The sequence below is a fragment of the Myotis davidii genome, unplaced genomic scaffold (genome assembly GCF_000327345.1).
Source record: "Myotis davidii unplaced genomic scaffold, ASM32734v1 scaffold888, whole genome shotgun sequence".
NCBI classification, from domain to species: domain Eukaryota; kingdom Metazoa; phylum Chordata; class Mammalia; order Chiroptera; family Vespertilionidae; genus Myotis; species Myotis davidii.
The window spans coordinates 270,991-295,012 of NW_006298624.1; the positions used below are offsets into that span (position 1 = coordinate 270,991).

At 40.2% G+C, this 24,022-nt stretch overlaps 1 protein-coding gene across 4 annotated transcripts in view; it reads left to right on the plus strand.

Moving 5' to 3' along the window:
- Positions 1 to 21,370, plus strand: part of LRCH1 (leucine-rich repeats and calponin homology (CH) domain containing 1) — a 259,641-nt gene extending 238,271 nt beyond the window's left edge. For 2 of the 4 annotated variants that reach the window (XM_006774186.2, XM_006774188.2), the window contains 2 exons: positions 3,467 to 3,544; positions 11,168 to 14,322. In XM_006774186.2, the coding sequence (XP_006774249.1) occupies positions 3,467 to 3,544; positions 11,168 to 11,374 (285 nt within the window). In that variant the 3' untranslated portion in view covers positions 11,375 to 14,322. Of the gene's footprint in view, positions 1 to 3,466; positions 3,545 to 11,167; positions 14,323 to 18,866 lie in introns of those variants that run through there. The other 2 variants (XM_006774187.2, XM_006774189.2) reach the window with 1 other exon arrangement.
- Positions 21,371 to 24,022: the final 2,652 nt, after the last annotated feature.

Genomic DNA, 24,022 nt, shown 5'->3' on the forward strand with positions numbered 1-24,022 from the left:
CCTCTTTTTTTTTTTTTTATTCTGGGATTTATTTACCTTCTATGGCTGTCACTGGAGCTGAGAGCCAACTTTAGCTCTGAGGCTCGGCTCCAGCTGTAAGACCTCGGCTGCTGAAAGCAGGTAGTGGGTTTGTTTGGGTTCTATAATTGTAACATTGTTGCGGTCCTGCTGCTCCAGCTCTGCCTGCTGAAAGCAGGTTTCTGGGGTTTGTTTAGCTTCTATAATTGCAACATTGTTTCTTAGAGTGCAAGCTCAGAGGTCGGCAGCGGCAGGCGGGGAACCTTGGCTTCCTCCATTACTGGAGCAAGCAAGCCTCCTGTTTGCTTTAGCTGCCTGGCTGCCAGCCGCCATCTTGGTTGGCAGTTAATTTGCATATCTTGCTGATTAGCCAATGGGAAGGGTAACGAAGTTATTGTTAATTATCATGTTTCTCTATTATTAGATAGGATAGATGCTAAGAATCTCTTAAAATAGATTTTCTGAATCTTTGACAATTTGGTAAGCTAACCACTCGCATCGAAGTTGGTGTAATTTTTGACTTTTTGAACTATTGTATTTGTGGCAAGTACTTTTCTAATTGATACTAGGCAACAATCTTGGAATGGGCACTTTCTCACTTCTAAAGATGGAACATTTTCTTTATGTATCTTAAAGCACACTTTCATTGAGTTTACTGGGCTGACCTAAGAATTTTGAATGGTGTTGAGCATCTTTGGAGTTTCAGAACAGACTCCCCTAAATCCTAATTAGGAGGATCAGAACTGCCTCTTAGTATCCTGTGTGCTGGGCTAGGACCTTTTTGTCTGATATCCCCATATCACATTACCCATTTCTGTCCCTTCTCTTTGCATGAGGCTGAATGTAGCTGTCTTGTCCTAAGATATACAAAGGGTGGGCATAACCACCTAACAGCTTCTTGGTCCATCTTTGCAGACCTCATGTCCTCCCCAGCCAGAGTGGAAAATATTTGTTTAGCTTCCAAGTTAAATTGTTCCACCTGGAAGCAGGCTTTCTTTCTTTCTTTTTTTTCAGGGGGTGGGATAGAAGAAGTTTCTTTTATTAATAAATACTGTGCAGATTTAGTTTTATGAAGATTGGTGCGGGCCCCTAAGCTATGGAATGAGTTGCTTCACTCTCCCTTGCTATTAGCAGGGTAAGATCAGTTTTTGTAAAACACTAGAGACCCATTGCATGAAGATTTGTGCAATAGGCCTTCTTTCCCCTGGCTGCCAGCACCAGTTTTCCTCTGGTACCCGGGACCCAGACCTTCACTCTGGCCACCGCCTTCCATCTTTGCTCTGGACACAGTCTTCGCTGCGGCTGGAGCCTTCAGTCTTTGCTCCTCGCTCCGGCGGGAGTCTTCAGTCTCCAGCCAGAGCTGCTCCTGTAGCTCCTTCCGCCCCCCATCCTCCCCCTCATAGCTTGATCACTGCTTCGCCTGCAGACCTCACTGATGGGCTCCTGGATCCCAGGGTGCTGCCTTGCCTGTGCCTGGCTTTCCAATCACGATCACAATCATGGGCTGATCATCGGCTGCAGGCAAGGTGGCTCCTGGGTCCCAGCGTGCTGCCTTGCCTGCGGCCCAGCTTTCCGATCACGATCATGGGCTGTAGGCAAGGCGGCTCCTGGGTCCCAGCTTTCCGATCACAATCACGACTATCATGGGCCGCAGGCAGGGCGGCTCCTGGGTCCCAGGGGGCCACCTTGCCTACAGCCCGGCTTTCCAATCACAATCACGATCACAGGCCGCAGGCAAGGCAGCTCTTGGGTCCCGGGGTGCCATCTTGCCTGTGACCTAGTTTCCGATCATGATCACGATCACAGCCACAGGGTCCCACCGCCCAGGGCCGCACATGGGAGTCCCAGCTGGGGGCGGGGCTTAGGTGGCACACAGGAACCCAATGGCTCCTCAAGCTGGCTTGCCCTGCCTGCAGTATGCAAATCAGCTGCCATCTTTGTTGGTGGTTAATTTGCCTATCACTCTGATTAGCCAATAGGAGGCATAGCAAAGGTATGGTCAATTACCATGTTTGTCTATTCTTAGATAGGATTGCTTCTATACGTGGACAGTTGGAGTTATTCATGCTTCTTGCCTCCCATTTTAAAAGAACTAATAGTGGAACATTAAGTTTAGCAGTAAAGCTTTTAAAACATAGCATGTAAAAAATAAAAATGTGTGAATCAGCTGAAACCGGTTTGGCTCAGTGGATAGGGCGTTGGCCTGCGGACTCAGGGGTCCCAGGTTCGATTCCGGTCAAGGAGGGCATGTGCCTTGGTTGCGGGCACATCCCCACTGGGGGGCGTGCAGGAGGCAGCGTGAATCAAGATGTGCCTGTTATCCATGCCACACACCTCAGAAGTCACCTCACCAGGGTCAGCACTTTTGTGAGAGGCTCTTGGTTAAATCCTTAACATCCACCTTGTTCAGTGCTGTTTATCTTGATGTTGCCTCTTTCTAATTAAATTCATTGCTTTAATGGGAAGGAGTTTAATTGGCTACTGAATTTAACCCTTCATATATAAATATAATTGCTGATAGGAAAAGGTATATTTTTAGATGAACTAAAGTATATCACACAAGAGTTTGGCCCCATAAAAATTGTGTATAAATATGTGTGTGTGAATACATGTATACAAGCGAATATGTACATATGCAGAAAATTTTGCATATATGCACACATATATGTACTTGTATAAATATATACATACTAGAGGCCCAGTTCACAAAATTTGTGCACTCGGTGGGGAGGGGGGAGGTCACTCAGCCCGGCCTGTGCCCCTGGGACACCTCAGGGGATGTCCACCTGCTGGCTTAGGCCCACTCTCCCGGGGGAACGGGCCTAAGCTGGCAGTCAGACATCCCTCTGGCAGCCCGGTAGCCCTCAGGGGATATCCACTTGCCAGTGGGGAGCAGGCCTAAGCTGAAGTTGGATATCCTTAGCGCTGCTGAGAAAGCAGGAGAGGCTCCCGCCACCACCACTGTGCTGGCAGCCATCAGCCTGGCTTGTGGCTGAGCAGAGCTCCCCCTGTGGGAGCGCACTGACCACCAGGGGGCAGCTCTTGCATTGAGCGTCTGCCCCTTGGTGGTCAATGTGTGTCATAGTGACCAGTCATTCCCAGTCTTTCTGCTGTTAGGGTCAATTTGCCTATTACCCTTTTATTATATAGGATATGTAGAAATTCTGCATATAAGACACATATCTATGTATATACATATATATGTATGTTTTGTAGACACAAACGTATGCATACAATGTCTGGAAAAATATAATAAAAATAATAATAGTTCTTATCTCTAGGTGGACATTTCTGGATAGATAAATTTTTATTGTCTTCTAATTGAATACATAATTTTTCACCAATAAACACATATTACTTGTGCCATTTAGAAAGTTTAAATTTTAAGTTATTATTAAAATTATTTCTCTTTTAATAATGCATTATTTTTGCATGTTTGCATTTATAGCCCAAGCTTAGCATGGCCAAATGCAGAAGAAATGTGGAAAACTTTTTGGAAGCATGCCGAAAATTAGGAGTACCAGAGGTAACACCAAACTTGTCCAAATACTGTGTTTTAGAAAGAAATTTTATTTATCTGTTTGAACCCACTGGATAGATGTACAACTTTGTACATCCTTTTAATCTGTCTTTCTAAAGGAATATTAAATAAGTCATAACATTTTAGTTTAAATTGCTCTATTACAATGAAATTAAAATGTCTTAAGTCATTATGGAAATTCTGAAGAAAAGAAAAATATAATTTCTTTGAGGTTTTGAAGTAAGTGTGTAATTCCAAACTTGAAAAAAACTTAGTTTGCTTGATCTCCTACTCCAAGAGCAGAAATTGCTGAGGCTTCAGTGAGCCTCAGTTCGGTTCCATAGGGTAGAATTTGGAGCTGATGACTTTCCTTTCCCAAGACTCTTAAGCAAAGCAGAGCTGTAGTTGACAACTAATTTGTTGATTTTCATTTTGGGTATGTGGATCAAAATGATCGGCATTAAAATATTAATTATTATTATTAATAGTTATCATTAATAATAATAATGTTTGTATGTTGCTTTATAGTTTGTTAACTGTTTGCATTTATATTTCCCTCTTTAGTCTGTTGTAGACTCATTTGGCAAGTCCCTATAGCCAGCCCAACTCTAGTTTGCTACTTTTCTTTTTCACAAGCTAAACCCCAGCCTCAGCCAATTTGGGGCTTTTAAAGACTTTGCTAATAATACCATAAGATGGTTTCTTAGGGAGAAAAAAAGCAATTCACTCAGGATTTTCGGGTAAGTTGAGAAGTTTATCATCATTGGGATCAACAGGAATTCCATTTCTTGTAATTTCTTCTATCTTTTCTAATGTTCCAGGGATAATTACAGACTCTATCATAAGATACTGTTTTCAAGTATGTGAAGAAATTACATTTTACTCAGTGATAGGAGTTTATTGAAAATGAGAAGACTTGACTGCCTCCCTCCTTCTCTCCTTCCCTCCCTCCCATCCTTCTTTCCTTCCTCCCTTTTCTCCTTTTCCTTCCTCCCTTCCTTCCTTCCTTCCTTCCTTCCTTCCTTCCTTCCTTCCTTCCTTCCTTTCCTTCATAATTTTTAGTTTGATGAAGGATTAGTGGTGGCTTTCTGATCTTATTTGAAGAAAAATAATTATTAAAGCAAATATTTGTGAAAATTCTTATACACATACCTTTTAAAATAATTTTATTCTGTCATGGGCTAGTAAGATTTCTCATGTGTGAATCAAAACTATCATACCAAATCGGGTGGTGAATTATTTATTCTTGTGCTAGAAAGCACTAATGAGTTATGACCTAATCCCCTTTTATTTTTAATCTTTTAAATTAAATTTATTGGGCAACTGGCATTGGTTAATAAAATTATACAATACTGTTGAGGATTTGAGGTAAATATTTTATTACCATATTGTGAGGAAACTGAGGTTCAGAGAGGTTAAATAATTTGCTAAGTTGTACTGAAAGCTGGTAAGCAGCAGAGCTGGTGTTTGAACCTGGGTCTATGAGCATGAAGAGCCCCCTGTCTTTCCAGCACAAACATGCTCTCTGTGCCTGAGTTCCCTGCTCTGCAAAGTGGAGGTGTTGGAATTAAACAATGGATTTAAACCACATTCTTCAGAGCCCTTGATTCTTTTGAATGGTCTGCACAGGAATCCAGGGAAAGCCAGATGGGAGTCTACAGATCACTCCCATCCCCTTGCTTCAGCCAGAGCAGTTCCCTTTTGCCAGCTATGTTTTCCTTTAGGGGAAAGAGAAAGTGTGCTGCTGCTAAACACAGTTTGAAAACCACTGGACCCCTGGGTTTCTTTGAGCTCGAATTTTCATGAAAGCTTGGTTACATCCTGCAGCTCCATACTTGTTTTCCTCCTCCCTCAGTTGCTTAGCTGCCAGAGAATTACCACAGAGTCGTGCATCATGGCACCCTGAAAAGTCTGGGGATTGGGTGATGTTGCTGGCATCATCTCAACGCACTTTGTAGTGTTGCTGCCGGTGGTCAGACTTCGCAGTTGTCTGTGACCTCTGGTGCAAGCTTCAGCTTGATCTTGAAGACAGGCCTACCCTCGGTGGGCTTCCAAATTATTTAGGAAATATTCTTTGTTTCATTCAGGAATCTGACTCCAATTAAGCCTAGGAGTCATGGGCTATTTATGGACATACTGAGGCTTCCTTTGCCTTTTCTGAGTCAGGTTGGCCATTCCTGGCCTCTGACCTTGATGGAGGGTGTTCATGGTTGGCTATTAGGTGTTTCCACATTGATCCAAATTTAGGACTATTGTAGTATTGACTTGGCTTGAGAGAAATCTGATTTAATAACATCAAAAGTGTTAAAAAGTAGGTATTTATTTGGTTCATGGGGGAAATTTTTCTACTTGATTTTAAATAAATAGTTTTGGCCTCAGACCTCTTTAAAGGACCAAGGTCCTTCCTTAATTTAATAGATTTGCCCTCTTCAGATGAGGAGGGAACTTGGACCAGAAATGTAGTTTGTGTTCTCTTCATATTCATTATTGTTTCCAGAGAGAAGAGAGGATTAAGGGCAGCACCTATCTGGAGGGTGGTAGACACCTGGTAGTCCTGACCTGTGCTACCTGCTTGGGAAGCGCAGTACTGTTGGAAGTGGAGGTTTTCATTGTGTGTCCACAAGGATAAATCACTTGTGTCCCTCAGCTTCTGCATCAGCCAAATAGAGTTAAAAATAAAATCCTAAAGTACATTCAGATGCTAACAATGACCACATTGATATAGTGGAATTGAAACTGGACACGTCAGGGTCCTGCTGCCTGTCCCTACCAGAGTAAAATAAGTAGAGACAATGTTGAATCTTTGTGGTGCATTTTATTATTCAGATGGCCTGTGATCCAACAGTGACAGGCATAATACCTTGAAAAAACTGCCCTGAACACCTCTTTTGAGCCAGCTATTATGTAAGGTTGGGGGGGGCGGGGGGAGAAGAACCTAACAACTGTGTGCAACAAAGAAGTGAGTTCTATCATTGTCCCCATAAAAACTAGCACCTAGCTGCCGCCTCCTTTCAGACAGGTCCTGTCCTTGATCTGCTGTCAAGATTTATCTTCTTGCTGAAACTGGTTTGGCTCAGTGGATAGAGCGTCGGCCTGCGGACTGAAAGGTCCCAGGTTCGATTCCAGTGGGGGATGTGCAGGAGGCGACTGATCGATGTTTCTCTCTCATCGATGTTTCTAACTCTCTATCTCTCTCCCTTCCTCTCTGTAAAAAATCAATAGAATATATTTTTTAAAAAAAGATTTATCTTCTTTTTGAGTGATGGACCCATTTGGGCTCCCAGGCTGCTTATCTCTCCAACGCTGATTTTCTTACAGCATGTCCCCCACAGTTTCCAAGGATTCCTAAGAAAACCTCTTATTCTATAGTTATTATTAAACAACTGTGATTCTATTCCTAAGTGCCTATCAAAATTAATTCAGACCCTTGTTTTCAGTAGCTTTCATATTTGCATTTCATTTTTTATAATGAGACATTATATTTGAAAATAATAGTAACAAATTTCCTACTTTACACCTGTTGTGAGAATTTAAGCAATTATACATATGTAACTTCTCTGAAGTTTTCTGTTAAAAGACATAAGTTGAAGCTACTATATATTTTTTGTTTCTTAAGAATCTTGAGAGTAGGATAAATGAGTTCATTCTCTTTGAATCTAATGCCTCTTTTTCTTCTCAAATCAAAGACTTTAGTATCAATTTAAATCATAGCTAATAAGCACTTTTGGGGGGAGGGTGAGATTCTTCTTGTAAGATTTATTTTATTTTTCCATTTATATGGTTAATCCTGAGTAATCAGAAGTGCAGGCCAGCATGTTTATTTTTAACATCAGTTTTTAAATTAGTAATTTATTTTTTTAAAAAAACACAGTTTTCTAGCTTTTAAAGTCATTCACATTTCTTATAGCTAGTATGTGTTTACCTTTCATGAAGATCCTTTTCCACTATGTGTTTCCTGATGGCAGTTACCTCGGGTTAGTGGTCTGACAGCGTTTCATATGTACACAGTTGTGAATATGAGCAGTATCTTCAAAAAGTTTTAAATTACATTTCTAGATTAATTAGCTTACCAATATTAGAGCTATCTTCTAAGTTCATAAAATCAGCAATTAGTTCTCGTATATTTGGAGAAAACTCTAGAAACCCTTTCCTACCCCACTCAACTCTCTGACACATTACACTGTTAATTAGAGCTTCAAATTTTCAGAATGACCATCAACATTCTATACCATGATATTTTAGACTAAAAAATAAATCCTTTGTAAGCATGCTGACTTTAAAAATTAAAATATTTAAATGAGTTGAATTTACTATAAATTTCTTAGAATTTAGACCAAATTTTACTCAGAACATCTATAACCTACCTAGACTTTTGCCAGATCTGTCTACATTTCTGCTTGTGTCTGTAGTATTGTCCAGAGCCAATTTTTTAAATTCTTGATTTTTAGAGAGGAAGGGAGAGGGAGAGAGAGAAACATCTCTAAAAGAATGAAACATTGATTAGCTGCCTCCTGCACGCAACAAACCTGAACCCTGCGACCCTTCAGTGCACAGGAGGATGCCCAACCAACTAAGCCATACCCCCCAGCGCCTGAGCCCATCTTGAATAGTAATCTTAATCACATACTACTGTCTATTGCCTCTAAGACAGTGGTTCTCAACCTTCCTAATGCCGTGACCCTTTAATACAGTTCCTCATGTTGTGGTGACCCCCAACCATAAAATTATTTTCGTTGCTACTTCATAACTGTAATTTTACTACTGTTACGTATTGTAATGTAAATATCTGATATGCAGGATGTATTTTCATTGTTACAAATTGAATATAATTAAAGCATAGTGATTAATCACAAAAACAATATGTAATTATATATGCATTTTCCGATGTTCTTAGGCGACCCCTGTGAAAGGGTCGTTCAACCCCCAAAGGGGTCGAGACTCACAGGTTGAGAACCGCTACTCTAAGAGAATCCATCCAATACTCCTCTGGTGATTATGATTTCTGTTCACTATAATGAGAATTAGCTGCTGCATTTGCCTCCAGAAACAGTTACTGTGTTTTTCAAATGCCTTGCGGTAATTACTAATGCTTTGTAAATGCATGGTGAAATTTTGCCTCCTTAAATTTCTTTCCTTTTTAGTATTTTTCTATTTCAGTTTTAAGGAGGAAAAAAGTAAAATGGTTAAATCCCTGTCATTAAGACTGAGATTTGGGAAGCACAAGAGTCAGAAAACTCTCAGGTTCCCCTAGCAGCTGCAGCCCTCATTCCCATTGTGGTGTCCTTGCAGAGGGTTGTGTTGTCTGGTAGATTCCGAGAGCGGCTCTCAGGGCCACACCAGCCCATGCGCCACACATAAGGGTGACTCAGAATTTTGCCTACCATACAATCTTACACCCATGCCTTTTCCTTTAGAGATCATGATTTAATTTAAATCACCATGGAAGGGAGGAAAGGGGGAGAAAATGGGAGATATATGTAATATTATCAACAATATATTTTTTAAAAATTTTTTATCACCATGGACTGTAATTCTAGGCCCTATCTACTTTAGTGTGAATTAAGCCCAGAATCTGGCATCATAAAATTACTTCCAGGATAAAAAGAATGGTCTGTGCTGCCCACCTGCCTATGAAGTGTGCTGCTCAATAAGTGCCCTGAAAACTGCAATCGCGAACTGACTTGAGTTCTCTGACGGAGTTGCTGGGGAGCAGACCATACATTTTCCATAGGGTTTGGGGAAGTTATTGAAATATATAATGGAGATAGAATGTTTGGCTTTTAACCTGGAAATACCACTTTTGTGGAAATCACGTTTAGTTCATGGATGCCTTTTGTCTTATGTCTAGACACTTTGCTCTGATTTCACTGGTTAAGCACAACATTGCAATAGAAAAATTTTATTGCAATAGAAAATTTCTTTTAGATATTTTCCCATCTGTTAATCTTTGTCTAGTATCTCTCTCCCAGTGAAATCCAATCTATGTGTAGATGTTTTAATTGTTGGGAAAATAACAGTGGCAGCTTGATTCTTCCAAATCTACTGAGAAAAGACACAATCTAGATAGATATAACATGATTATTATCTTAAAAAAATCTTTTGTTGAGTATCTCTACCTTCATAATGTAAAATAAGATGAGAATGTTCTTAATCTTATTTAACCCACTTGATATTGTGGTATTCCTCCTTACCTGAGGGCATCAAGATAACATCAGAAGATACAATTAAGACAAATAACTCTACTTTAAAATCAACTTTTAGTTGATCTGTGATTTACATCTGCTTAGCAATGAGGCTAAAACAACGGACAATATTATCAAAATATGTTATAAAATATATACTATACATATAAAATATATATTTTAAATGCTTTGCCTACTGCATTTATGAAATATATCACAGATATTTCCTATCCTTGTTTAACTTGGACACAAAACTACAACTTTTTTTCATACTGATATGAATTATAATCACTATAAATTTTAAGGTATTGTCATTTCTGGTTCAGGAATTCAGTGCATCATAAAACTGTTTGCTTCCTGGCAGTAATAGACATCCAGAGGTCAACTCAAGTAAATGAGCTTCTTATTTTTGCATTTAATCAATAACATAAGAGCTCCGCCTCCTTATATGGTGACTGTAAATTAGACAAAACATGAATGGAGATCTGTTCCTGCCCCCACACCTGTTTAGTGGTGAAGAAATTTACATAATAACCCTATGTGGGAATGTATTGTATTCTAACCTCATATATAAGAAATTTCTTCAAGATTGTTGGTTTCTGTGTAGTTGTAAAAACATGAAATTTAATATGCTTTTTGAAACATGTAGGGATATAGTTAGAGCTAACATTCCTCAGAACTTTTCAGTAATCCCAAAAAGAGCCCAGCCAGTGTGGCTTGGTGATTGAGCATCAACTTATGAACCAGGAAGTCACAGTTTGATTCCTGTTCTGGACACATGCCCAGTGTAGGGTGTGTAGGAGGCAGCCGATTAAGGATTCTCTCACGTCATTGATGTTTCTGTCTCTCTCTGCCTCTCCCTTCCTCTCTGAAATCAATACGAATATATTTTAAAAAATAAATAAGTAAATAAAACATAGTAATAATTCTAAAAGGAAAATAGGTTAGGTGCATGTGTTACTTTTCAGAGAGAAAAACTTTATATTCATTCTTCATAAACCAGGCTAAAAAATACATTAAGAGGACTATGAGGAAAGGTGAAGATTAAAGTTTATAATTTTTGTTAGTAAGGTTAAGACTTAAATGTCCCAAATGAAAAACTCTTATTTTTATGCCATTAATGAGCACATAATGCCACTTGAACATTAAGCCTGCTTACCCCCAGAAGGATATGTAGATTACATAACTGTCTATTCCTCAATAGTGTGATTGCTGGTGAAGGATTTCTTCGTCCTTTTTGCATAAAATACATTTGGTATGCTACTTTTCTTTTGGAATAAAGTTTTAAAATCTTTGATGGTGGAACGGGTTTTACCTGCTTGAAATAAGAGGTTTCTCTTGCCATTTGCTAGTAACCAAAAATGTATGCTTCTTTCCAGCTGTTCTTCTGTGTATTTTTAATTGTATGCACTGTCTCTTTCTGTTCTAATGGCTGCCCTCGGAATAGGCTGACCTCTGCTCTCCGTATGACATCCTGCAGTTGGATTTTCGTCACATTCGAAAGACTGTTGACACTCTGCTGGCACTCGGGGAGAAACCCCCACAACCAACTTCTGCCCTCCGCTCCAGGGACCTTATAAGCTTCTGTCTTGTCCATATTCTCTTTATAGTGCTGATCTATATCACTTACCGCTGGAATGCCCTGTCTGCATAACGTCTGCATGTGCATCCAAGCGCTCTGCTCTGTCCCTGATCCATTAGGAGTCCTTCCTCCATCTGACCCTTTGCCTTGCAAACCTCCCGTTATCTCTTCAGTAGTCTCTTGAGTTTTGAAGCTGAACATTTACCAATCAGATTTTCCAAAAGCACAAACTTATAGAATACAGTTCCCTTTAAGTAACTTCTCACTTACTGAAAAAAAGTGACAAGGAAGTGTATTCACACCTCATGCTTCCTCAGCCACAGCCCACATCATGCCAGCAGGGGTGCTATATAGGTCCTCTTCCCACTCCCTGCCCTGGGTAGAGTAGAAGAAGTTTCCAGAACAGGAACAAAAGGGAATATGAAAATCTTTCCTTTGCAGTATTTAAGTCCAACCTAATTCAGGACTGGGCAATTGAGTTGTAGAGGTCCTCCCCACCCCCCACCTCCCTTTGCAGGGGAGACAGAAAACCAGCATTTGGCCCAATTTGGTCTATAAAACTCTTTAGTAAAATAACAAACAAACAACAAAAAAACAAACAAAAAAAAAAAACTATTGACCAAATTGAAAAATCCCATCTGGGGAATGACTGCTTTGCTGGCCATTTAGTTTGATTGCTCGCTGTTTCCTACGATGGGAGCTGTGAGGGGCACCAGGGCGGGTTGCTGCCCACTTCTACCCTGAGCCAGCCCTTTTGCCCTCCTGCTTGAGACAGCTGCGCAGAAGGGGCGCTGGGGAAGGAAAGGCCATCTGTGTTAGAGCACCGCCTGGGAGATTTGCTTGCACACCAATTCCCATATATTTTTACTTCTCCTTGTTAGCCTCTTTAAGCTCTTAGAAGAGCATTTTCCGGAAGAGATTTCTATTTTTAAATAATGTAATAGGTCATTTTGGCTTTTTCTACATCACATTTTTAACAGCAGATCCAGAATGTGATAAATTTGACTATTTGTTTTCAAATAAAGTCATGAGTCACGGAACATTCTTGGTCCTGGAGCCTGGTTTTTGTGGCAGGAGCTAATAATAAGATTGCTCTTATTTTAGAAGAATGTAATTTCTCTAATGAATTGAAATTTCCATTTAACCATTGTTAGCATTCTGCTTTTATTTTTAGTAAGCTTAAAGGATTATATATTAACTATATCTGCCTTGGAGCAAGGTGGTCAGTTTGTATTGAAAAGATAAAACCAATATAATTTAATCTAAGCCAAAATATTTCTGGTTCTGGGTTGTCTTTTTCTAATATGAGAAAGCCCTGCTCCAAGGTTAAGACATAGTCCCTATTTTCAGTCTAATCTGGTTGCTAAATATTGTTTATTAAATTGGGGAGCTGATGGAGTTAACTTCCTCAAGATAAATTTCTAGTTTACTGTGATGCAAGTGATCTTCATAGACAGCTACTAAGATGATAATTGTATTTTTATGAACATTTCCATGAATCCAGGCTACTGGAGGATGTAGAAAACCCATCTAGTTAGACAAGTATATTTATAAAGATTCTTTGTTGCTAATCAGCTCAGATTTTCTAACCGGAGATGGATGACATTCTTTACCTGATAATATCTTGAGTTAACTGAGCCTTTTCCTTCTGAGTTTGTATTGATTGGTGAAATACAGGGTATGTGAAGTTATCGAATTAACCTCAGTTGTGTATAAATAACCTGCAGATGTACTGAATTGTCTTTGGTGCTATCTTGTACTCTTCATTCTGTAACAATAAAATCCCTTTGTACAATGTCTAACCAGCACCCTGAGCCATAAGTTCTTAATAAACACATTTTGGGTGATTATTCCAAGTTTTTATCAGCCCATCAGTACATTTTTTGTGCACACCCAGCGTGGCGTTCACCATTTCCATCTAGCTCTGCAGTGCATTGAGGCTTCCTTTAATGATCAGCACTGTTTGTTTTTTCTTCTTGGGGAGGGGGGCGAGGGGGGCACCACAGGGGAGAAGAGAGATAACTCACTGGGTAGCCACCTAGAAGAAAATGTTGTCAATGTAGACCAATCATGTGAGATCAGATTTAGTTTTCTGGGTTGATTCAACATTGTTCTCTAACTATGTTCATATTTTAATTCGGGTGTCTAAAGTATTTTTTTGGACACGCTTTCATTTCTCATGTCATTACTGTACCTGCACCCTAGTGTGCTTCTCCTCTAGGGATCTGTTGGGTGGCATTTTTTCATCAAGTAGTATGATAGTTAGCAGAACACAGTTAATGTAGCCCTTTAAGAAAAACTTTGAATGAACTGTCTTGCCCATTATCAGGCTTTTAATTTGTATTCAGAATATTAACCCTCTCCATGGCTCTTCCCCAAGGTACCTGCAACTCATCCTAGCTTGATGCTGCCATTATAGTGTTCCTGGCGACACATGGCTGACCTGCCCTCTGCGAGGTGGTCAGGGGTTTAGTTGTGTGTGATATGTATGTGCATACTAAATCTCCTTCCTCTGATAAGAAAGACCATTTTTCAGATTTCCTTCCCATGCTTGTTAACAAGAACCAAGTACTTCTTTACTTTAAAAACAAAACAAAACAGACTGATCTATTTGAAATAGAAGGTTCTCTTTCTCTAGTTCCTCCAAATGGTGGCAACTCACCACTCACTGTCAGGATTTCTACAATGTGTGATAACTAATTCCTATTCATTCCCTCTGTTTATGGATTTGTGGTTTGCATGCAGCTTACTGTCCTCTGTGAGAGACACTTATAAAATAGGGCGTGTGAAAAAGGGGTCCTACAGAGTTCAAAAGTAAGGTAATTCAGTAGGAATTTCATCAGTGAGAGTAGATAAGTAAAGGCACTTGATATTCTGATACTGTTTGTGAGTAAGAAATTAAATTTAGTGCTTGGTGGTTTGGATTCTCTCTATAATCCATACCTACTGCTGCCGTAAAAGGAAAAAGTCGTAAGGATAAAAGTTGTTTCATCTTCAGGGTAAAGGTAATGTACAATGGGTTAAAATTTCAGGAGTCTAAATTGATTCCTCAACTTAGACTGATGGTGGAGTTCTGATTTGATGAAAAATATTTTGGTGATTTTATTTAGGAGATTTTTTTCTTTAAATTAGGCTTCACATTTTAAAATTAGTTCTCAATAAACAATCAGGTATATAGAGTGTGTGCTTTTTGCCTTCTTTAACTATCAGAGTCCAGTTCTTTGGATTTTCACCACAATTTTGGTTATGCTTGTGTTCATTTATTCATTCCTCAGAGAGCTCATGTGGCAGAACAGGAACATGAAGTTCCCTTATGTTAAAGCACTGGAGACCATTTTGTTTCAAGTTTCAATCAAGTTAGTGCCAGGCATTTACATTTTAGGTAAAATGTGCTGATGTGAATGACTTCATTTTGTCCAATAGTTGGCCTGGGAAGTAGGCGTGTAGCTGTTTGGGAGAATAAGGGACCATGGAAAGAGAAGCCATCCAGGCAGTGACAGTGTGCAGTCTGCCTGCTCCTGCCCCTCACTGTGAAAAGGAGCCAGATGAGCTGAGTGGCAGAGCTAATGCCTTTCGCCAAGTTGAGGGTTCTCTGATCCCCCACCTGATGCTGAATGTGTTGGGTCTTGCCTAGATAGGAGGGTCCAGAGCCTCTTATGTCTCATGGGCACAAGATGGAACATACTTGCTGTTGGTCAAAGACACTATGAGAAGCAGCATGATGTCTGGAAGGAGCCTCAACTCTAATATGATTCACATTTTCAAATATAGTTTCAGTTCTTACCATCTGTGTGACTTCAGTGAACTTACTTAAACACTCTACATCTCAGTTTTCTTATCTGTAAAACCAAGGTATTATGTCTTTCTGACAAGGTAGTCAGAAAGAAATAATCAATGCAGATCTGGAGCATTGGTGCCAGGCATCTAGGAGGTACCCAGGAAGTCTAAGTTAGCATGTAGTCTTTATGGTGTGCCTGCCTTTGCCAGCCCTGTTTGCTGTGGTTCACAGAGGGACAGGTGAGGGGATGAGTGAACCTCATTAACTCCACCATCAGAGAAAAAAAAAACAAAGCATGATTTCTTCAGAGGGGGTCGGAAGCATTATTGTTATGCAAGATAGTAATTATGACTGTTCTGTGTTTAAAAAAAAAAAAAAAAATGACCAAAGAAGCTCATGGGTATACTAGAACAGTGTGCTGCCATATTCTCAAGAAAAGCCATTAGGCTCTTCTAACATTAAAATTTAAATGTATTTTAAGTCAATGTAAAGGTACAAGATCTCAGCTTTAACTCTTATATACAAGGTGAGGTGGCCCTTTTCTATCATTTCTCAACCAGCTATAAATATACAGCAGTTCATTTCCCATCCCAACCTCTAGTTCACTCCAGGAATTCCCTCCGCTGTGGCAAGACCAGGGTGATGGACAATGGCTTCCTGGTCCTCGTTGTTACCCCTCCTCATTCCTGGCAGGCTCCCCTTGCTCATCTTGCCAACCAGTGCCTAAACTCGTAATTCTCATCAATCTTCACCACAGTCCTGTGATAAAATAATGGAGCTGCCATGTTGTGTGAGAGGGTTTCTATTATCTTATGCTATTCTAGTACCTCCAACCCCATCAGAGTAATCTGAGGGTACTTCTGGGTTTCTTCAGGGGGTCTGAATGAAAGGAGAAATGCACTAGGATGTATGGAGTACCTCTTTATGTCTTCTATTTGGTTCTCATTCCCAGTTGTAAGGCTCGGGGGAGACCAGGAAGGTGAGAAATGCTGGTTTAAGAAATAAAGGCCCGGGAGAGATGATGACCTTAAGCTAATTCAGTCTGGTATGTCTCCATGACCATTAGCTTGGAACCTCTTCAGCCACTGGAGCCACTGCTCATCGAGAGGACTGGGACATTTATTAATGGAGATCTGTTCCATCTCAAGCAGGATGCAAGATAGAACATCTGGCCCTGTAAAAGCCATGTACATAGAGATTAGGCCCTGTGGAAATAATAGTAGAATTCAGGAACATTCAGGACTAAGCATAAGTAAACACAGAGGTTGAGGAGCAGAATGTCTTGTTCAAAATGCCTTGGGCATAACCTTCATTTTTAAATTTCTATTTGTGTTCCTTGTCCAATGTCCCATCCATTTCTTAATGCTTTTCTTACTGATTTATTGCAATTATGAGTCATGTAAAACACTTGTAATTTGATGTAAATACTTTTTTATAGTTTTTTTAATCTTTTAATTAATGCAGTGGGTTTTGACAAATGCAGGCTTTAAACTTTTAAAGCAATGACTTTTTTATATTTTCTCATGATATTTTTTATTTCTTTTTTAGCTTAGGCAATAAAAGATAGTACTATATATTCATCTATATCTTATTAGGAGAGGTTTTTTAAAACAAACAATTAACTCTTTATTTCATTTCAGTTTGATTTTAACATAGATTGTAAAGTGAAGATTTTCTTTTTCCCCCAACTAAATGCCCTGCACTAAGAGCTTAACCATATTTGTGGTCATGTCCTACCAAACCAGGTGTTGACTTGGGTGCTATGAGGGTCGTAAGAATGAGAAAAGCACATCCCTGCCTCAATGGAACCAAGCTTAGCAATAAAATGCCAGATTTGGGTGACTTCACAAGCCTGTGGCATCAGGAAAGGGTACAGACTGACTTCCAGCTATAGCACAAGGAGGAAGCACACTGCCCATCCTGGCCCAGTGCAAAGCTCAACTCAGATAGGACCTCCCATCCTTTTTCTTGGTTGACATTCAGCTACTAAGTTGTCAAGGAGCATAACTTGCCTGGCCACCTAATATGCCATTGGCCACAAGATAATTGTATTTCAATGCATAGCAGCCACATGAAACAATGGTTGAATTGTGCTTTCACTAATCAGCTATCTTATGTTGACATGTGCTACTTCTTAAGACCTAGAGTTAGTCTCTGAGATACTCTGAATTTACCTCAAGTTAGAGAAAGAGTTAGAGGTGGGGGTAGGAAGATGATTGAGACAGTGTAAGAAAACTGACATTTTGAGGCAGTGCAACAAGTTATTGGAGGTGTCATGGTGTGTTCTTTGAAGGTCTTTTTGAGACCAGAAGGCCTGTATCTGTACAAATTTGTGGAGAGTCCTACCATTGAGGCAACAGGAAGATCTAGTTCCTCAAGCAAGAGTCACATGAAAAGGAAGCAGTCTGTCCGGAGACCCTGATTTGTTCCTGTTGAACACTGTCTCCATTTAAACTTTCCTTAAAAACAGCTGTCATTGAGCTGTGGAGAAACAACCATCATGGAGTAGAAAAGAGGCAGTGTTTATTGTGGAGTCTTTTCTGAGCCAAGGAGTCACGCTCCGGAAAGTGATTCCCTCATCCCCAGAGCCAAATGACAAAGACATAAAATTACTTCATCATGTTATTTTATAAACTGTTTTGCATGCAAGTTTCTACATATCGGGAGTGACCCGTGTTAATTGTTTTCCTTGAGTTGTATATGCTGGACATTTCCTAAGAGCAAAATTACAACATGAGAAAGTAGCAGGATATTTGTTTCTTTGACAGCAGTATGAAAGATACTTAAAGAGAGGCTATTAAAATTGCTTATTTATAAGGCTGTTCATAAACCAGGAAAAAAAAGGATACCAATCCACCAGCATGCCTCCATTCCAGAGATCATAGGAAATAAAATAAATTGAACTAAAGTTCATGGTCAATAGAACAGTGTGTGAGCTGTATAAATGAGTATTTGAGTTCCTTTAAAAATGTCTGAAAGGGCCCTGGCCAGTTTGGCTCAGTGGATGGAGCATCAGTCTGTGGACTGGGGGGTCCCATGCTCGATTCCGGTCAAGGGCATATGCCTGGGTTGCAGGCTCGGTCCCCAGTTGGGGGCATGCAGGAGGCAGCCTATCAATGATTCTCTCTCATCGTTGATGTTTCTATTGCTCTCCCTCTCCCTTCCTCTCTGAAGTCAGTAAAGAAATATATTTTTTTAAAAATGTGTGAAAAGCTATTTGCAACTTTGATTTATAAGAATATAAGCTGCCCTAGCCAGTTTGGCTCAGTGGATAGAGCAGCAGTCTGCAGACTGAAGGGTCCCAGGTTCAAGTCTGGTGAGGGGCACATGCCTGGGTTGCAGGCTTGATCCACAGTGTGGGGCATGCAGGAGGCAGCAAATCAATGATTCTCTCTCATCATTGATGTTTCTATCTCTCTATCCCTCTCCCTCTTTGAAATTAAAAAAAAAGAGAGAAAATCATAAAGAATGCTTTTAAAAAAAGAATATAAGCTAATATGCCCTTGATGTGTGGTTTCTAGCTGACTGTGTATGGTTCAGTTATTCAGTATAAAGTTTTGTTAAATGTTTAGATCTATTGCAGATTTTAGGATGACTGGGCACTTTTTTGGATCACCCCTTATTTGTGTAAAGTCATTATTTTCTCGGCAAACACAGTAAAGTTCTATGTAATGGCCTGAAAACAAGAAAGGGAACAATGGTCTGAGCTCAACTTCCATCAGTGCTATTGCAAGATTTTATGATTAGTACCAGTCATTAAAAATTGATGTTTGTTCTTTCTTTTAGGAAAAACTATGTCTACCCCATCACATCCTTGAAGAGAAAGGCCTGGTCAAAGTGGGCATTACTGTTCAAGCATTGCTAGATGTGACTATAACGAAGGCTGTATTCACTTGAAACCAACTCCTGTCCTTTGGGTCGGCCCAAACCCTTCTCCCATCAGAGATCCTGAACTCTGCTCTCGGCACCAGTTCCCCCATCCTCCCACCCATTGCCTGTGTTCATGAGTCTAGTTGCATTTAAGGGAGGACCTAAGAGAAGATTTTCTACCTTTCAGAACTGACCTCCGAAATTAAGATGTGACAGGTATTTATCTTGAAGCCAGTGAGGGAGCTGGTTATGAAGAACTAACAGCACATCAATGCCTTTACAACCTCCTGCACCCCTTCCATGTTCACCCACTGCCATTAGCAAAATACCAAGCACAACTATTTTGCAGCAACATGCACTTGTTTCACTAAAGCCAAACTCATTGTATATTTAGTGGGGGGATGAGGGGGGACTCGATCAAGTTTTTCATCACCAAATTTTTCAAGAAATTTCTTGAGACCATTGCCTTTTAAAAATCTATTTTCGACATACAAAATATTTATATAAATGTTATTTATTAGTGAGTTGTTATTCATCCTTTGGATGCAAATTGTAAATTAGGAAACTATTTTATTACTGCTTTTTTGTGGTTAAACACTTTTTAAATTATAAATATTGAGTTATTTTCTATCCTCTTTGGTGTGCATAGCTCTGGGTCTCAATAATCATGTTTTCTGGTATATATAACTCAGAAAAAAAAAACAAACAGGTGCTTCTGTGACAAGAGCTGTTTTCTGGGGAGGCATTACTTACACTTTGGTTTATAGAACATTGGTCTTGTTTATATTTCTGCATTCCATCCAGTTTCCTACATTCCAGCAGCCCTGTTGTCCCATGATACAATTAACTGACTGAAATCAAGAGAGCGCCCCAAAGTTATTTGTAAATAGCTGTGATGAGGAAAAAGACATTAAACTTGAAGATAAAATGTGAAGTTATTTTTTTGATTCATATGTATTTTGCTATACACAAAACATTCACATTTTAACACAAAGAAGAAATGTGTTAGCATCATCTATCTTGAAGTATAATTTTGCACTATAACTTGGGAATTAAATAAGGCTAGCACCAAAGGAAATAAGGAAATGGTATAGGAAAGTGGAGATGATACTAAGTTTATTGTTTAACCAAAAAGTTTCTTAAAGGACAGATTCAACTGAGAATGATCAAGAGTTACGTCAGACACATAAGACCTGGATCAGGAAACCAGCACTTCCTACAACTGCCAGTTTTCAAAGAGGAAAAGATTTTGAGATGTGGACATGCTCATTTTATTGTAATTTAGTTGGTGGCTTTCAGAGTAGCCCATAAAACACTGCAAGATTCATGGTCTCTGGAGTGAAACTATAAAAGTAAGTTGGTTGGTGAGTTAGCTGCATGCAAAAATGGGGGGTTGGGGGGCGGGGGGAGCGCTAGGGGAAGGTTGCATTTGTGAGGCTGAGTGGCCTCGCAGGGAGCTAGTTCAAAGGAAACATGATTAAAAAAGAGCCAGCAAAGGAAAGGTACCCGTGTTGGTCTGAGAGACGCACACAAGACTTCCCAGACACAACAGCCTGGTGATAGGCAGTTACATGAATGAGCCTTCACCCTGCTGTCTGGATATTCCAGTCAGTCACCTTTCACAGTCTTATGAATGCTCACTGCCACTTTACCTCTGTGAAAAGCCATTGTAAGTTTTTAGAGCAGCAGCAGCCACAATTTGTAAGAGAAATAAAAGGTGAGCACAAAAGAAAAGACACCAGGAAGATGATGTGCACTGAGCACAGTCTAACATCAGCCAAGGCTACGGCTGCCCTCTGCTCTGGGCAAGGTGAGAGATTACTGAACATGGTGGTTTGAATTTGCAGCTTTCAGTTCTTTTCTATTAAATGTACTGTGCACTTTAACCTAACTTAAAATATATTTTAATATTTTTCTGTACTGCACAAATACCTGTTGTCAAATAGCATAATGATGTAAACAGAAAGTCATTTTGAACAAGGAGCATATTCAATATAAGCAACATTCAAAGGTTGGTTATAGAAACAGGAGTTTTGATTGCTGCACCTTGATGGGCATTCAGATACAGGGTCCTGAAATAATTTTTTATGTGTATATATGGCAACATGAAGCTCTGTAATCCTTGTTTTGAGAGATTTCTTTTTTGAGGTTAAAATTGTTCTTTTGATATTAATTTTCAGTATTTTCTTGAAGTTGTCTATATAATACAAATGGCTTCTATATTTTGTAAAATGGCTTTCTTTCTTTTAAATGCAGCTCTTATGTAGCTAAAAATATCTTTAAGATAGTTGTACACTGTTTATATGTGCAATAAAATGTGCATGGCCAGCTAACAGTACCATCAGTGGACAGAATGTACATAGTGCAAATCGCCTTCCTTTTCTTATTTAACGGCCATTAAAACTTTGAATGTGAACAAACCATTTTCTGATTGACTTACCCATGTAATGCAAAGGTTGACACTGGTCACAAAAGAAATCTTAGGGGGTCATTGTTTAAAAAGTTTGTGACAATCCTCTAGTGCATTTTTGTGTGTGCATGTGTGTGTGTGTTATTTCCAAACTAAATCTTACCTGGAACCACAGAACATACAACAGTTAAAATAGAGTTAATATGGTGGAATAGGGGTGTCCCTCCACCTATCACTTGGGTGGTGGCTCCAGAAGTTTCTCTGAGAAAGCCTGAAGGTTCTGTAAAATTTGACACTGAGAGAGTAAAGTGGCTCATGCTGGTATGGCTCAGTTGGTTGGAGTGTCGTCCCAAATGCCCAAAGGTGGTGGGTTCAATCCCCATTGGGGTATATACAAGAGACAACCATTCAATCTATGTTTTACTCTTCTTCTCTGTACCTTCTCTCTCTCTAAAAAAAAAAAATCAGTAAACATATCCTCAGGTGAGGATTTAATAAAAAAAAGAGAGAGCAAGTGGCTGCGTTGATTACACTTTCTGTAGATCTAGCCAGTGTTATTGTTTTCCCCCACAGCCAGCCTGCCTGTAATGGAAGAGCAGCTGCTTTGAAGAATTCAAGTCAAAATAATGATGGATTGTTTCTGTCTTCTTATCCCAACCCACATACTATAGACACAGACCTGAGACCAACAGCCTGAGCAAGAATTGCAGTGACCAGTGTCAGGTCCTCTACATTTAAGATTCATGTCCAGCTATGCCTGGCCCATGATGTTCTCATTGGAAATGCTGCTCTTATGCCAAACTCTGAAACCTCAGTCATCTTGGTCTGCACATCACAGAATTAGGGGCTTCACAAACACTTTGCATTGTAAGTTGGCTGGAGCAACTGAGGAGTGTGTGAGGGCAAAAAGAAAGATGGCAGCAGGAGCCCTCGGGAGAGCCTGGCAGGAGCATGCTTGCAATAAGTTCATCTATGCAGTTCAGCCCTATGGCATTGGCCACAGCTGGGAACTGTCCCAGAGACCAAGTTCTAGCCAACAGCTGTATCTGGAGGCTTCCCAGTTCTTGCTGGGTTGGCCTGGGAGACCCGGGCAACACTGACCCAGTAGAACTGGTTCTCTAATCTTGCATATTCCAGGAGGTCAGCTAGCAGAGATCAGGTCGCATTGAGTCTGGTATTATCTTCAGAATTGGTACTGCTTGAGTATGGGGCATGTGTGTAAAGCAGGATTCTACCCTAAACCACTGTCTTTACTTCCCACATGCACATGCTGATGGGCCACCACAATGGCCAGTATTTTTGAGTGGCTAGTGTGGGTCAAGTGTTTTTTTTTCTGAATCATAAGCACCATTAAATCAAGGCTGCTTGTCTATTTTGTTCTCAGCTAATTCTCTGTTAGCAAAAACAGTGCTTATGTAGTAGGCTTTGAAGAGATGCCAGGTAGGAGAATTAATGAATTTTACATACATTATCTCAGAAATTCTTACCAAAATGCTATATGGAAAGGATTTGTAGTAGACTATGGAGTTGCCCACCTAATACCACTTTCTTATAGGAAGTTAGCCCTGCCTTATAGATCATGAAGTTTTTATGGTTCTTACCTGACACTGCTTACCTGGCTATTGTTTATTGGTTCAGGAGCAGCCGCCTTACTCACAATTGACTAATAAGTCTCTTCCCAAAATGCTGTTTCTGACTAATTAGATCGGGGAAAGACCCAAAGACTCCAGAGACCCACCTCTGCCTGCAGATTGACTGGATTCAGTCTTGAGTAGCCCCAAATAATCGTCCACAGGTGGGGTGAGAGGTTTCCAAAGAGTGGGGCAATTGCTTCTGCCTGGAGGCTTATTGGTATCCTCAGTCTCTTAATGGGCCTCAGAAACTTCACAGAGTGGGACCAGGGTTTTCCAATAGAGTGGGTCAACTGTCTTCCCCCCAGGCAAAAACTTCCTGAATAGTAAAGGTCTGCCTGAGAAAGATTATCTCCACAGCATAAGGGAATGACTCAGCACAGGAAATTGGCATCTACCTTCTGAGCTCTAATCCCAGAGCCCCCAACCCTGACTTATGTTTACACAGCTCCAGTCCACTCTGCCCTCCCTCTGCCAAATCCCAAGATGAGTGGCTGCACTAAAAATTCTGTGCATTGGCCCTCTAAGAGGGTGTCTGCATTTCCAGCTGCCTCTCCCTGGAAGACAGTAACCCTGTTGCTTTTCACAGCCAGATGTTATGTGAGCACCTTTCAGTTCTGGTGCTCTCTCCAGGGGGCCACGCTTGGGGTTAGACCCTAGAGTTCTCAGTATCAACCCCCCAGAGATGAGATCTCTCTCTGGAACTTCAGCTGCTGTCTGTGGGAAGCCCAACCAGCCCTTTCGTGCTTCTGCACTTCCTACCAGTCTCTATGCAGTCTCCACTTTCCATCCTTGGTTATCAGCGTTCTCTCCAGCTAGTCTTCAGTTAATTATTCAGGATAATGTTTTGTATTTTAGTTGTAATTCCAGTTTGGTCCTGAGAGCATGTCTGTGTAGAATCCATTTACTCTGCTGCCATTTTCCCTTTTACATTTAATGGTGGCTTTACTGTACTGTGTTGTTTCTTAAAGGGATGTTTAAAAGGATTTTATATCTATCATAACCCAGGAAATCTGTCAATTCCTTTGCCT